The sequence below is a fragment of the Acanthochromis polyacanthus genome, chromosome 4, assembly GCF_021347895.1.
Source record: "Acanthochromis polyacanthus isolate Apoly-LR-REF ecotype Palm Island chromosome 4, KAUST_Apoly_ChrSc, whole genome shotgun sequence".
Classification (NCBI taxonomy): Eukaryota; Metazoa; Chordata; class Actinopteri; family Pomacentridae; genus Acanthochromis; species Acanthochromis polyacanthus.
Genome location: NC_067116.1, coordinates 44,769,694 through 44,782,552, shown reverse-complemented (window position 1 = coordinate 44,782,552; position 12,859 = coordinate 44,769,694). Strand labels below are relative to the sequence as shown.

At 39.5% G+C, this 12,859-nt stretch overlaps 1 protein-coding gene across 5 annotated transcripts in view; it reads left to right on the top strand.

Moving 5' to 3' along the window:
- The window catches only part of zfr2 (zinc finger RNA binding protein 2), a 45,246-nt gene that overhangs the window by 12,421 nt on the left and 19,966 nt on the right, over window positions 1-12,859 (top strand). For 4 of the 5 annotated variants that reach the window (XM_022208970.2, XM_022208969.2, XM_022208968.2 and 1 more), the window contains exons 4-10: window positions 3,688-3,915; window positions 5,168-5,502; window positions 7,231-7,419; window positions 8,598-8,859; window positions 9,658-9,854; window positions 10,136-10,255; window positions 11,408-11,553. In XM_022208970.2, coding sequence (XP_022064662.2) covers window positions 3,688-3,915; window positions 5,168-5,502; window positions 7,231-7,419; window positions 8,598-8,859; window positions 9,658-9,854; window positions 10,136-10,255; window positions 11,408-11,553 — 1,477 coding nt within the window. The remainder of the gene's footprint in view (window positions 1-3,687; window positions 3,916-5,167; window positions 5,503-7,230; window positions 7,420-8,597; window positions 8,860-9,657; window positions 9,855-10,135; window positions 10,256-11,407; window positions 11,554-12,859) is intronic. The other variant, XM_051947242.1, reaches the window with a different exon arrangement.

Below are 12,859 nucleotides of genomic sequence, written 5' to 3'. Positions count from 1 at the left end.
GTACTGTGACTGTCCCTCAAGGCTGTGCAATAATAATTACACTTCAAAAGAAAAGCGTTGCATTGGAGAAATAATGAGGCAGAGATTGTAACGCTCCTTAGAAATCCGCTCATGTGAACGTCGCAACGTCGAACCTTCAGCTTAAACGAGATTGTGGTGAAGAGGAACGAGTCACAGGGAGATGAATGTGGTGAGAGGCAGGCGGAGAGACACAGATGTGTTGTTGTGGCCTTAAAGCTTGTGTTTGACTGGATGCACGGTGGATTAGAGAATTTGCATGATGTCGAGCCACGGTTCGACATCAGACAGCTCAGGAGGTCACAGGAGATCTCTGTGTTGTCAGTAGAACACCACAGGAATGCTAAAGAGAAAAGGGAGCATGTTTCTGGTGCTTCCGACGTGATTCTTTCACTTCAAAAACTGCTGGTGTCTTGGTGGCAGCTGCAGAACCTCCTCCCATCACCAGAGATGATCGTCCAGCTGCTGATTGACACTGAATTCAATATTTGCACTACTTTGTAGGGCTGGACCCGAATATCCCGAATATCCGAATATTCTTTCGCTACGGCGGTGTCCAGATATTAATTTTGGTATCCGAATGTTCTTCTGTTTAACTGAAGACAAAACGAAGGCAGTGTGCAAAATTTGCATCCAGGAGACCAGACGAATGGATCCAAATACTCAATTGGGCCGTCTCCGCCACATCACCCCCCACTCCGTCGGACGTTATGAGGCGGAACGAATATTCGGATATTCGTCTTTAATAGGGCCCAAATATCCGGAGACCAGAAACCACTATTCGGGACAGCCCTACTAGTTTGAATCTCCATGAAGCAAATGTTTATCTCCCAGTGGTCATGAAAACATTCTAGCTACGACTGTATCTTCTTGTTTTTTGATTCTTTCTTGTACACGATGTTAATTTTGTAGCTCTTGACTGCCATCATGTGCCTCCACTTTAAACAGGCTTTTCAGAAAAATTATACACTATCCTTCAAAAGTTTGGGGTCATCCAGACAATTTAATATCTTCCATGAAAACTCCCACTTTTATCCATGTGCTAACATAACTGCACAAGGGTTTTCTGATCATCAATGAGCCTTTCAGCACCATTAGCTAACACAATGTAGCATTAGAACACAGGAGTGATGGTTGCTGGAAATGTTCCTCTGTACCTCTATGGAGATATTCCATTAGAAATCAGCGTGGGTTTTCTTTTTAGAACATATGATTGTGCATGAATAGATTTTTTCCACGTGCATGTTCACAAAAGGTTAAATAGAGGAAGAAGAAGATGGATCTGGTCCGTATCCAAGGTCAGGAATTGATTAATCTATCATACACTCCCATCCCTAGAGCTAACATTATTAAAAGAGCATGAAGAAGAAGAAAGTGTTTTTTCAGCTTTGAACAATTTCCCCCTAAAGGATGTGCTTTTTTTTTTTTTTTTTTTAAACAAAGTGGGTTTGATCAGCTGACGGTAGCAAAAGCCAGAACATTGTTTAGTCGTATCGGTAGCTTCAAACCGAGCTGGGGAGGGAGGTTTGTTTCACCTACAGAGTGTAAAAGAGGGTTTTAAATGCATCTCTCCTGAATGTTTCTAAGCTGGGAAGCAACCAGTGTTTATGGACCAGAGAGGTGTGTGCATCTGTAAATTTATCACAGTGGGATTTGACTTGGAGACAAATCCGTAGAGACGATAATAAATTGAATTTACACCGGATTAAAAGAGCTGAGTGGTCTGTATCTGGCTCCAAAGCTGCTTTAGTTTCAGCTCTGATAGAGAATCATTACTGAATGTTTGGTTAATGGACTAAAGGCAATCACCAGATCAATAGAAGGCATCTTAGCTGCTATTGGAGACAGCATTGCTCTGCTGTTGACATATCTACAATGAATGAGCCTTTAACTGGTTAAACCAACTCTTTTAACGTGTCTCGGTGCATTTTAGGCCTTTTTCTTTGCTTGCTTTAGCACAACACATCCTGATGATTAAAGGGAGCTTCAGACGGTGTCGCCTGTAAGTTCAAACCCAGATTTTTGTCCTAAACTGGGTCCACAGCTGAGTTAATATTCAGTCTTATGGAAAACAGGAGGAGAGCAGGCTTCAGTTTGGGAGAAAAAAAGTGGGAATAAAATGTCAAGCAGTGAATGATTGTTCCACAGTAGTAGAAAGCAACATTAGAAAGTGCACCCACAGTTTGTTTTAGAGCCTTGACAGTCACTTTACTTAATGAAGGTTGTTTTCTGCTCTACGTGCACAGCAGACGTTGGCATGCTTGCAGTAAGTGCAGATATTTCTGCATTTTTTAAACATAATTGTGTCCTACTAGAGACACAGACAGAGGAAATAACTGGGTTATTGATCATTTAACTTGATTTAATTAGCTTTTTTCTGTTTCCTTGTCACTCAGGCATCAAACTGCTTTACCTACTTGGGATAGGATGATTAATTAGCTCTCTGAAACCCAACAGCAGGTCTGAAAAGCGTGTTGTCTTTACAGAATCTGCAAAATTACATCATTTGTCAGAGCCGGAAACTTTAAAAAAAAACAACAGAGAATGTTCGGATTTTACCTCCTGAACCGCTTGTGTGTGACGCGCTAAACCAAATTTAAGCTTCAAATCGTGATATTTCATCAAAATCACTTCATCATTTGATTTGACATCTTTTGTTTAGATTTAAATCCCTCATAAAACCTCACCTCTTCAAGATCAAGTTTTGAAATAAACTGAGAATTCAAACGAGCCCCATTTATTCCACTGAACTACTTTATCTCTACTGTCTTAGATTGTGTTCAGAGCTTTACTTATTTGTTGTTGGGACCCGAAACAGAATATTTCAGTTGAATCCCAAGAATTTCATGCCCTCAGATTTTAGATTTTTTTGTATTTTCACCTAGTCTAGCCGCACTAGACAACCCACGGCAACGAATTTAATTCTCTGCCAGGGTGGGTCTAGTTACCCTCCATAAGGCTCGAGGCTGGATTCTCCTAAAACTGGCCGGACCAATCACCATGAAGTGTAGAGTCAGAAGGCGGGCGTAACTAAGTGACGACAGAGGCGCGACGATTCTGACAAACAACCGGCGCACAATAAACAGTTATCTTTGGACTCGACTTTGGCCACAGCCCTTAAAGATTTGAAGCTAAAATTCAACTTGAAAGATAAACAAAGGACGGCACTGAAGTGTTTCATTGAGAAGAAAGACGTATTTGGACTTATGCTGACGGGATATGGCAAATCCTTAATATACCAGTTGGCTCCGCTGGTTGGGAAGCTAATGGGCCTTAGCCACAATCTGCCGGCGCTCTAGGAACTACGTCAGCCTATTCGTTGCACTGATTGGTTGTATACCTACCCAGTTGCTGCAGAGTGATTTGATAGACAACCTTTTAGCCCGCCTCCCTCCCTGTCGAGCGTTCCCAGACCCTTGCGTCTTCAGAACATGGGTGTAGCGCGGCTAGGGCTAATTTTCACCCACAGAAAACCTAGAAAGTAACGTAGAAGGCTCATTGTGCTGCTGCAAAGTGAATTCAGGACAAATCTGAGAGAGATATCCAAATGTTTGCACAGTCCAGCGTGAAGTGTGTCTGGTGCTGATTTGTTAGTGAAATGAGGATCCTGCCAAAGAGGCTGTTTTCTGCCCCTCTGACGTCCTTCCTCTCTGTCTGTTTGTGTTTCAGTCGGAGTAAAGAGCGCCTACAGTCCAGCTCCCTCCACCGTCTACAGCCAGCCTCCTCCTCCTCAGAGGCAGGTCACCGCCCTCAAACCTCTGGCTCCATCCAGCTCCGTGTCCACCAGCTACAACATCTACCCGGCGTCCACCAGCGTCCAGCAGCCTCCCACGCCCATCTCGTCCTACACGCTCGGCACCTCGTTCAGCTCCACCGCTTCGGCCACGTCCTACTCCGGTGAGACCAGACGGAAGCTCATTCATCCCACAGGAAGTTCACACGCTAAAAAAGCCACACACGCACACACAGGATGTAATAAGATTAAAATAAAGCACAAGGAGGAGCAAATTACAAAAATACTGGTGCACCCCATTAACCCTCGTGTCGTCCTGTGGGTCAAATTGACCCGTTTTAAAGTTAGAAAATGTGGGGAAAAATATATATTTTCACAGTGAAACTTCTGATGTCCACATTTTGAACATTTTTGGTAAATTTGTGAAAATTTTTTTGGTTAAAAAAAAAAGAAATGTTAAAAATGTTTCCTTAAGAATGTTCACAAAAAATCAGCCAAAATCCAGCAAAATTCGCTGGATTTTGGCTGATTTTTTTGTGAATCTTTACTATAATAGTTTTACTATAATAAAATGCTTGAATTTCCCTGAGAAAACTGTTTGTATTTTATTTTATGTGTAATATTTTGTGGCGTTTCTTTCCCTTGTTTGACTTTATAGTCATTTTATTTTTATGCTATAAAACCAGAATTATCTTTGCATATAAGTTCTGCATTGAGAAACTATTATTTACCCCTCCTGTTGTCCTCATTTATGGGCACCAAAAAAATTGTTTCTTCGTCTGAAAAAAACTCCAAAAACAGCAAAAAAAAATTCCACAAATTTCAGAAAAATTTGCAAAACCTTCAGGAAGAAAAGTCCAGTAATTCCTTTAAAGTTTCCCTTAAAGTTTTATTTTAGAAAAAATCCCGCAAATTTAGCAAGAAAAGTCTTGTAAATATTTTCAAAAAATGAGTAAAAATCTTCCTGAAAAATCCTAAAAAATCTACAGTGATTCCATAAATATCAGCAAAATTTCTAATATTTTCTTAAGAACATTCACAAAAAAAATCAACCAAAATCCAGAGAAATTCACTGGATTTTGATAGATTTTTTTTTGTGAATGTTCTTAAGAAACATTTTTTTTCCACCAAAAAATGTTAAAAATTTCCCAAAAATGTTGGAAAATATGGAGATCAGAAGTTTCACTGTGAAAATATTTTTTTCTCCACTTTTTCAAAATTTAAAACGGGTCAGTTTTGACCCACGGGACGACATGAGGGTATAAAGATGACATCAGAGCAGGCTGGACGTCCTCCCTGGTGAAGCTAAAGTGCAGCTTACTGCTCGTCTTCCTGCTGCATGTTCGTGTTTGACCCACATCCTGCTGCCTTTTCCTTTTCTTTCCTTCGCTAACTTTCCGTCCTCTTCCCCCTCAGGCATCAGCTACTCCAGTTATGATTCAATCGGCTACTGCTCTGCATCCACCCCCTCCTATTACCAGCCGGCTCAGCAGACTCTGTCCCAGCCGCAGCCTCCACCGCAGCAGTCGCAGCAGCAGCAGCAGCAGCAGCCTCCCATCCAGCCGCCACCCAAGCAGCTCACCAGCTCGTCCTGGAGCAACTCGGGCAGCAACATGGTGACGGCTGCGACCGGAAACGCGTACAAAAAGCCCACATTTCACCAGAGCAAGCTGCAGAAGCCGAAAGGGCCTCCCAAGCAGCCACAGCTGCATTACTGTGACATTTGCAAGATCAGCTGTGCAGGCCCTCAGGTAGGCGATTAAGAATAACACGGAGCCGAAGCAATAAGATCCTGCCTTCTGAAAGGGCTTCAGCACATCATGTACATGGATGGATATAAATATGTTAGATTATTTTATGAAGCACATGAGCTAAAAACACTTTAACAATGTCTGTGACTGTTTCTGATTAATTTAATCCTATCTGCATTGAAATAAACTGCTTTTCTTTCAAAAATAAGGACATTTCTAAGTGACCCCAAACTTTTGAACGGTATGAAGAAAAATTAAAGTTGCTATTATTAGTTGAAGTTGCTCAAAATGACTTAAAACTGCGCTGTATTATTTAAAGTTGCTCTATATTCATTATAGTTACTTTAAAGTAGTTAGTTGCTCTAAATAAGTTTAAATTGCTCTATATGTAAAGTTGCTCTACATTAATTAAAGTTGCTCTACATTAATTAAAGTTGCTCTATATTAGTTAAAGTTGCTCTATAGTAGTTAGTTGCTCTAAATAAGTTTAAATTGCTCTATATTATTTAAAGTTTCTCTACATTAATTAAAGTTGCTCTATATTAGTTAAAGTAGATCTATATTATTTAAAATTGCCCAGAAATGAGTTAGAATTGCTCTATATGATTTAAAGTTGCTCTACAAATAATTGAAGTTGCTCTGAAGGAGTTAAAGTTGCTCAAAATGAATTATAGTTCCTCTACATTAGTTATAGTTGCTCTAAATGAGTTAAAATTGCTCTATATTAGTTAAAGTTGCTCTACATTCATTAAAGTTTCTCTATGTTAGTTCAAGTTGATAGTATTAGTTCAAGTTGCCCTATAGGCGTTAAAGTTGCTCTATATTATTAAAGGTTTCTCTGCATTAATTAAAATTGCTCTATATTAGTTAAAGTTGCTTTTATTAGTTGAAGTGGCTCAGAATGACTTAAAACTGCGCTATATTATTTAACGTTGCTCTGTATTGTTTAAAGTTGCTCTATATTCGTTATAGTTGCTCTAAAGTAGTTAAAATTGCTCTAAATAAGTTTAAATCGCTCTATATTAGTTAAAGTTGCTCTATATTAGTTAAAGTAGATCTATATTATTTAAAATTGCCCAGAAATGAGTTAGAATTGCTCTATATGATTTAAAGTTGCTCTACAAATAATTGAAGTTGCTCTGAAGGAGTTAAAGTTGCTCAAAATGAATTATAGTTCCTCTGTATTAGTTGAAGTTGCTCTACATTAATTAAAGTTGCTCTATATTATTTAAGGTTGGTCTACATTAAAGTTGCTCTGCATTAATTAAAGTTGCTCTGTATTATTTAAAGTTGCTCTATATTGGTTATGGTTGCTCTAAATGAGTTAAAATTACTCTACATTCAATAAAGTTGCTCTACATTCATTAAAGTTGCTCTATATTAGTTGAGGTTGCTCTACATTAAAGTTGCTCTATATTAGTTAAGGTTGCTGTATATTATTTAAGGTTGCTCTACATTAAAGTTGCTCTATATTAGTTAAGGTTGCTGTATATTATTTAAGGTTGCTCTACATTAAAGTTGCTCTATATTAGTTAAGGTTGCTGTATATTATTTAAGGTTGCTCTACATTAAAGTTGCTCTATATTAGTTGAGGTTGCTCTACATTAAAGTTGCTCTGTATTAATTAAAATTGCTGTATATTATTTAAGGTTGCTCTACATACAGTTGATCACACTACTTCAGCAGTAGTCTGATCTGTTGCTCTATCTTTTGGTTTTTCTGCGTTAGACGTACCGTGAGCACCTGGAGGGCCAGAAGCACAAGAAAAAGGAAGCGGCCCTGAAGTCTGGGGGTCAAACGGGGACCAGCAACGGGCCAAGGGGGGTCCAGACCCAGTTACGCTGCGAGCTGTGCGACGTTTCCTGCACCGGAGTGGACGCCTACGCTGCCCACATCCGCGGGGCCAAACACCAAAAGGTTAGCAGAGACACAACACTGGAATAACGCCCTTCTCACAACAAGAAAACAAAACTTATTTCAAGGAACTTTTACCTTGAAATAAGTGAACAAATCTGCCAATAGAAAAAGTGAACAATGGCTTGGTAAGATTTCCTGAAATAAGACGTGATATTTAGAATACTGAGATGTTAAAATTAGCTGGAAAACTTATTCTAAGCGACATTTTACCAGGATTGTCAAGCTTAGGTGTTCTAAAATAAGCCAGACATGCTAAAAAAAAATAGTACTTTTTCACTCAATAATAGATTTTTGCTTTCATGTAACCTCCTAATTTGAGATTTATTAAACTTATTTAGAGTTTTCTTTTAAAATACAAATCAAAACAAGATAATTTCAAGACCGTTTGACTTAACAACATATTTAAGATGCATTGTCTTAACCCTCCTGTTGTCCTCATTTAGAGACACTAGAAATATTGCTTCCTTGTTTCAAAAAAATCCAAAAATTCAGCAAAAAAATTCCCCAAATTTCTGAAAATTTGAAAAACCTGCAAGAAGAAAATTCCAATAATTCCTTAAAAATTTCTCTTAAAATTTTTATTTTAAAAATCCCCCAAATTTGGCAAGAAAATTCTTGTAAATATTTTCAAAAAATGAGTAAAAATCTTCCAAAAAATTCTAAAAATATCTAAAGTGATTCCATATATATCAGAAAAAATTTTTAATATTTCTTTTTTCAACCAAAAAATGTCCGAAACTTTCTCAAAAATGTTGAAAATGTGGACATCCGAAGTTTCACTGTGAAAATATATATTTTTTCCACATTTTCAAACTTTAAAACGGATTAATTTTGACCTGCAGGACGACACGAGGGTTAAAAAAGTCCCTCCATCTGCTGAAATGTCACTTTAGTGAATTTATCTTAAATCAAGTGGAATGAGACATTTTGACTAAAAATAAGACCAATAGACTCGATAAGATTTGGAGTTTTTGCAGTGAATGCCTTTTTTTTTTTTCTCACAAAATGCCGCCGGCTGACACGCTTTAACGTCTGGACACGACTGCGGTGTTCTCATGTGATGTTCCATCTGAGCTGCCAAGTGCTGGAACAAAAGCTCCCCGAGGGATTGTGGGATGAGATTAAGTGTCGGCAGCCTCACATGGTCGTCTCTCTCTGTGTGTGTCTTTGTCGGAAAGGTGGTGAAACTTCACACCAAGCTTGGCAAACCTATACCTTCCACTGAGCCGGTGCTGGTGAATTCTGCTCCGGTTGTCACGACCACCACAGCTGGGAAGCCTCCGGTCTCCTCCTCCTCCTCCTCTTCCTCCTCCTCGGCTCCTGCTTCGGCCTCCACCACCTCGACTCCTGCTGTAACGCCCAAACAAGTTCCCGTGCACACCGCGGTGAAAACAGCGCCGCCGGTCAAGAAACCAGCTCCTTCCAAAATCACTGTCATTTGTAAGTTAGTCGAGTTGTTCTGCGGATAAATATCAACAGTTTTCCTCCTCATCCGAGCCGTTTTTACATCAAATATTCTCTAATCCACATTACTGTTCTCATAATAATATTTACGATGTAACACAACCGAACAGTGCACATTTTGCACCCACATTTCAGCTTAAAAGCATCATTTTAACAGCTTTCATTTAATTGTTTAGAGGTGTCAAACACACAGTGGGCCAAAATTTAAAACTTGGACAAAGTCACAGGCCAACATTGATATTTATTTAAAGAATCTTCCTCCAAATATAACAATGAACATTTTCAGATGTTTTGCTTAAACATTGAATATGGAGCAAACAAAGCTTAATACTATACAATGTACACCCCCTGGCAAAAGTTTTAGGACGCTTTCTCATTCAAATGAATGAGAAAGCGTCCTAAAACTTTTGACAGGGGGTGTACAGTCCGCGACATAAAGATAAGAATATGTATGAATTTAAATGTAGAATTCAGTTTTTTCATTCATTCAAGTTTTTTTTTTATGCTTTACAAATTCTTTTCAAGATAAATCCCTCAATGTTGATCGGCTGTTGTGACGTTCCATAAAATCGGAGCCAGAATGGCACATTTTAATTAATTTATTTCATCAGGAATTAGTTTAAAACGATAGTAATACCAACAATCATAAAAATGGAGAATATCAGCTATCCTGAAACTTGCGTACTCGCTTTTACAGCTTCCCTTGGTTCTCCAGAGGAGTGTGAAATGTGTCGTTCATTAAATAATCTCTGCAAAATCTGGCCTTCTTCACAGCCAACAAACCGACCAGCGCTCCAGCTCCAGCTGCAGCTCCGGCTCCGGCGTCGGCGGTTGTTGCAGCAGCAGCAAAACAGGAAGAACCTGTGCAGCTGTCGGTTCAGAAGATGGAGCCTCAGAGCGAAGACGAGGACGGAGACAGAGCTGGAGGACAGGGGGACATCCAGCCGGTGGGACACGACTACGTAGAGGAGGTAGGCAGGAAATAGCCACGTCCCATCAGTGCAACTAGCTGGATCCAACCCCTGCTGCTGGGCTCTGTTTATTTGCTATTTTGAGTTTATATTCATGTTTATATACTTTGTCCTGCATGGAAATCTCCAGGAACCAAGTGAACAGAGCAGGTTTTTACAGTAATTACTGCAGGATGTGGTTCGTTTTTGTATAAAGAGCTGCATTTATCCAGATGATGTTAGTGCTGAAGTGGTGCTCCTGTGTTGCTGTGCGTATTTACCTGCACTGTGGTTTTTTTCAGGTCCGTAACGATGACGGGAAAGTGATCCGGTTCCACTGTAAACTATGCGAGTGCAGCTTCAACGACCCCAACGCTAAAGACATGCACCTGAAGGGGAGAAGACACCGGCTGCAGTACAAAGTAAGAAAGTCACAGATTCCTGTTCACTGCTCATAGAGTTACAGGCACAGCTGAGAGGCATGCTTTTCAAGATAAATGGTATTTTACATGAGAGGAACTTTCATGTATTTAGGCTGTGTTTGCAAAAAGTTTCCCCAAAGTTCATCATCCACCCTGGAACTCTATAATACAGTAAAAACAGTCCTCTTTCTACCTTATTTGGTTAGAAACATGACCAAAATAAAGTATTTTAGCCATTATTTGACAAGGAGCAGGTTGGTTTATTTAATTTAAGTATTTGTTTCTTTATTTAATAGAGACAGTGCACGTTTATTTAGATGCAAATATGCCAGATTATAGCAACAATGCTAATTTACATCTGAAAGGACGGAATGAAAGGACGGTAGGTCGCATTGAAAGGACGGTAGGGTAGGTCGCATTGAAAGGACGGTAGGGTAGGTCGCATTGAAAGGACGGTAGGGTAGGTCGCATTGAAAGGACGGTAGGTCGCAATGAAAGGACGGTAGGTCGCATTGAAAGGACGGTAGGGTAGGTCGCATTGAAAGGACGGTAGGGTAGGTCGCATTGAAAGGACGGTAGGGTAGGTCGCATTGAAAGGACGGTAGGGTAGGTCGCATTGAAAGGACGGTAGGGTAGGTCGCATTGAAAGGACGGTAGGTCGCATTGAAAGGACGGTAGGTCGCATTGAAAGGACGGTAGGGTAGGTCGCATTGAAAGGACGGTAGGTCGCAATGAAAGGACGGTAGGGTAGGTCGCAATGAAAGGACGGTAGGTCGCAATGAAAGGACGGTAGGTCGCAATATAGTTTTACTAATTTACAATCTGCAGTTAATGTCTTCTCTGTAATTTTTACACTTTGAGGGCCGGATTGGACCCTCTGGAGGACCACTTTTGGCCCGCAGGCCCCCGTGTTCTAGAGGTTCTTTGCTGAGCTGCTGGGAGGATTGACTGGACCTTGTCTCTGTAGTTTGTTGTTTTGAGGTTAGAAGTTGTGGCCTTACTGTGCATAGAAACCCTAGATAAAGAAAGATTTTTCGCTATCTGCCTGCAGGATTATGGGAATAGTCTGACAAAGAACACGAACACCTGTGCACCAACATTGTCCTGACGTTCTCTTTGCGTCTGTTCCGTCCTCTGTCTGTCCCTCTGCAGAAGAAGGTGAACCCAGAGCTTCCTGTGGAGATTAAGCCCAGCAACAGAGCCAGGAAGCTGCAGGAGAGCAAGCTGAAGAAGCAGAAGCAGAAGGCGGTTCTGAAGAGGCAGCGAGACGATGAGCAGCGCTGGCACATGGAGATGAGGTCAGTTAGTCATCTCCTCCTGTTCCCACTCTGACGTCAGACGTTCAGGTTTACTTAGTCAGCAGAGGACAGGCTGAAAAGAGAACAACATCATGATGGATCACTGCATGAAAAATCAACCATGCCTCTATTAGACTTGACAGAAAATATGAGTCTGGTATCAGAATTGAGCTAAAAATTATTGTTTTTGGTCCTTTCATCATCTCTAACTATCACACATGTTTACATGAGTCTTTAAAGTTTACCCAGAATGCACCTTTTACAGTTTTCTCCATCCTCATAGCATCATACTTCCCCCTCTGTGCTTCACTGTCAGGACTATGCATTCACTGTGGTACTACTGGACAGAAAAGACACAAAACAACCACAAATAGAAACAATATGACCACAAAAACACAAAACAACCACAAATAGAAACAATATGACCACAAAAACACAAAACAACCACAAATATAAACAATATGACCACAAAAACACAAAACAACCACAAATATAAACAATATGACCACAAAAACACAAAACAACCACAAATATAAACAATATGACCACAAAAACACAAAACAACCACAAATATAAACAATATGACCACAAAAACACAAAACAACCACAAATATAAACAATATGACCACAAAAACACAAAACAACCACAAATATAAACAATATGACCACAAAAACACAAAACAACCACAAATAGAAACAATATGACCACAAAAACACAAAGCAACCACAAATATAAACAATATGACCACAAGAACACAAAACAACCACAAATATAAACAATATGACCACAAAAACACAAAGCAACCACAAATAGAAACAATATGACCACAAAAACACAAAACAACCACAAATAGAAACAATATGACCACAAAAACACAAAGCAACCACAAATAGAAACAATATGACCACAAAAACACAAAACAACCACAAATAGAAACAATATGACCACAAAAACACAAAACAACCACAAATAGAAACAATATGACCACAAAAACACAAAACAACCACAAATAGAAACAATATGACCACAAAAACACAAAACAACCACAAATAGAAACAATATGACCACAAAACACTAAACTACCACAAATAGAAACAATATGACCACAAGAACACAAAACAACCACAAATAGAAACAATATGACCACAAGAACACAAAACAACCACAAATAGAAACAATATGACCACAAGAACACAAAACAACCACAAATAGAAACAATATGACCACAAGAACACAAAACAACCACAAATAGAAACAATATGACCACAAGAACACAAAACAACCACAAATAGAAACAATATGACC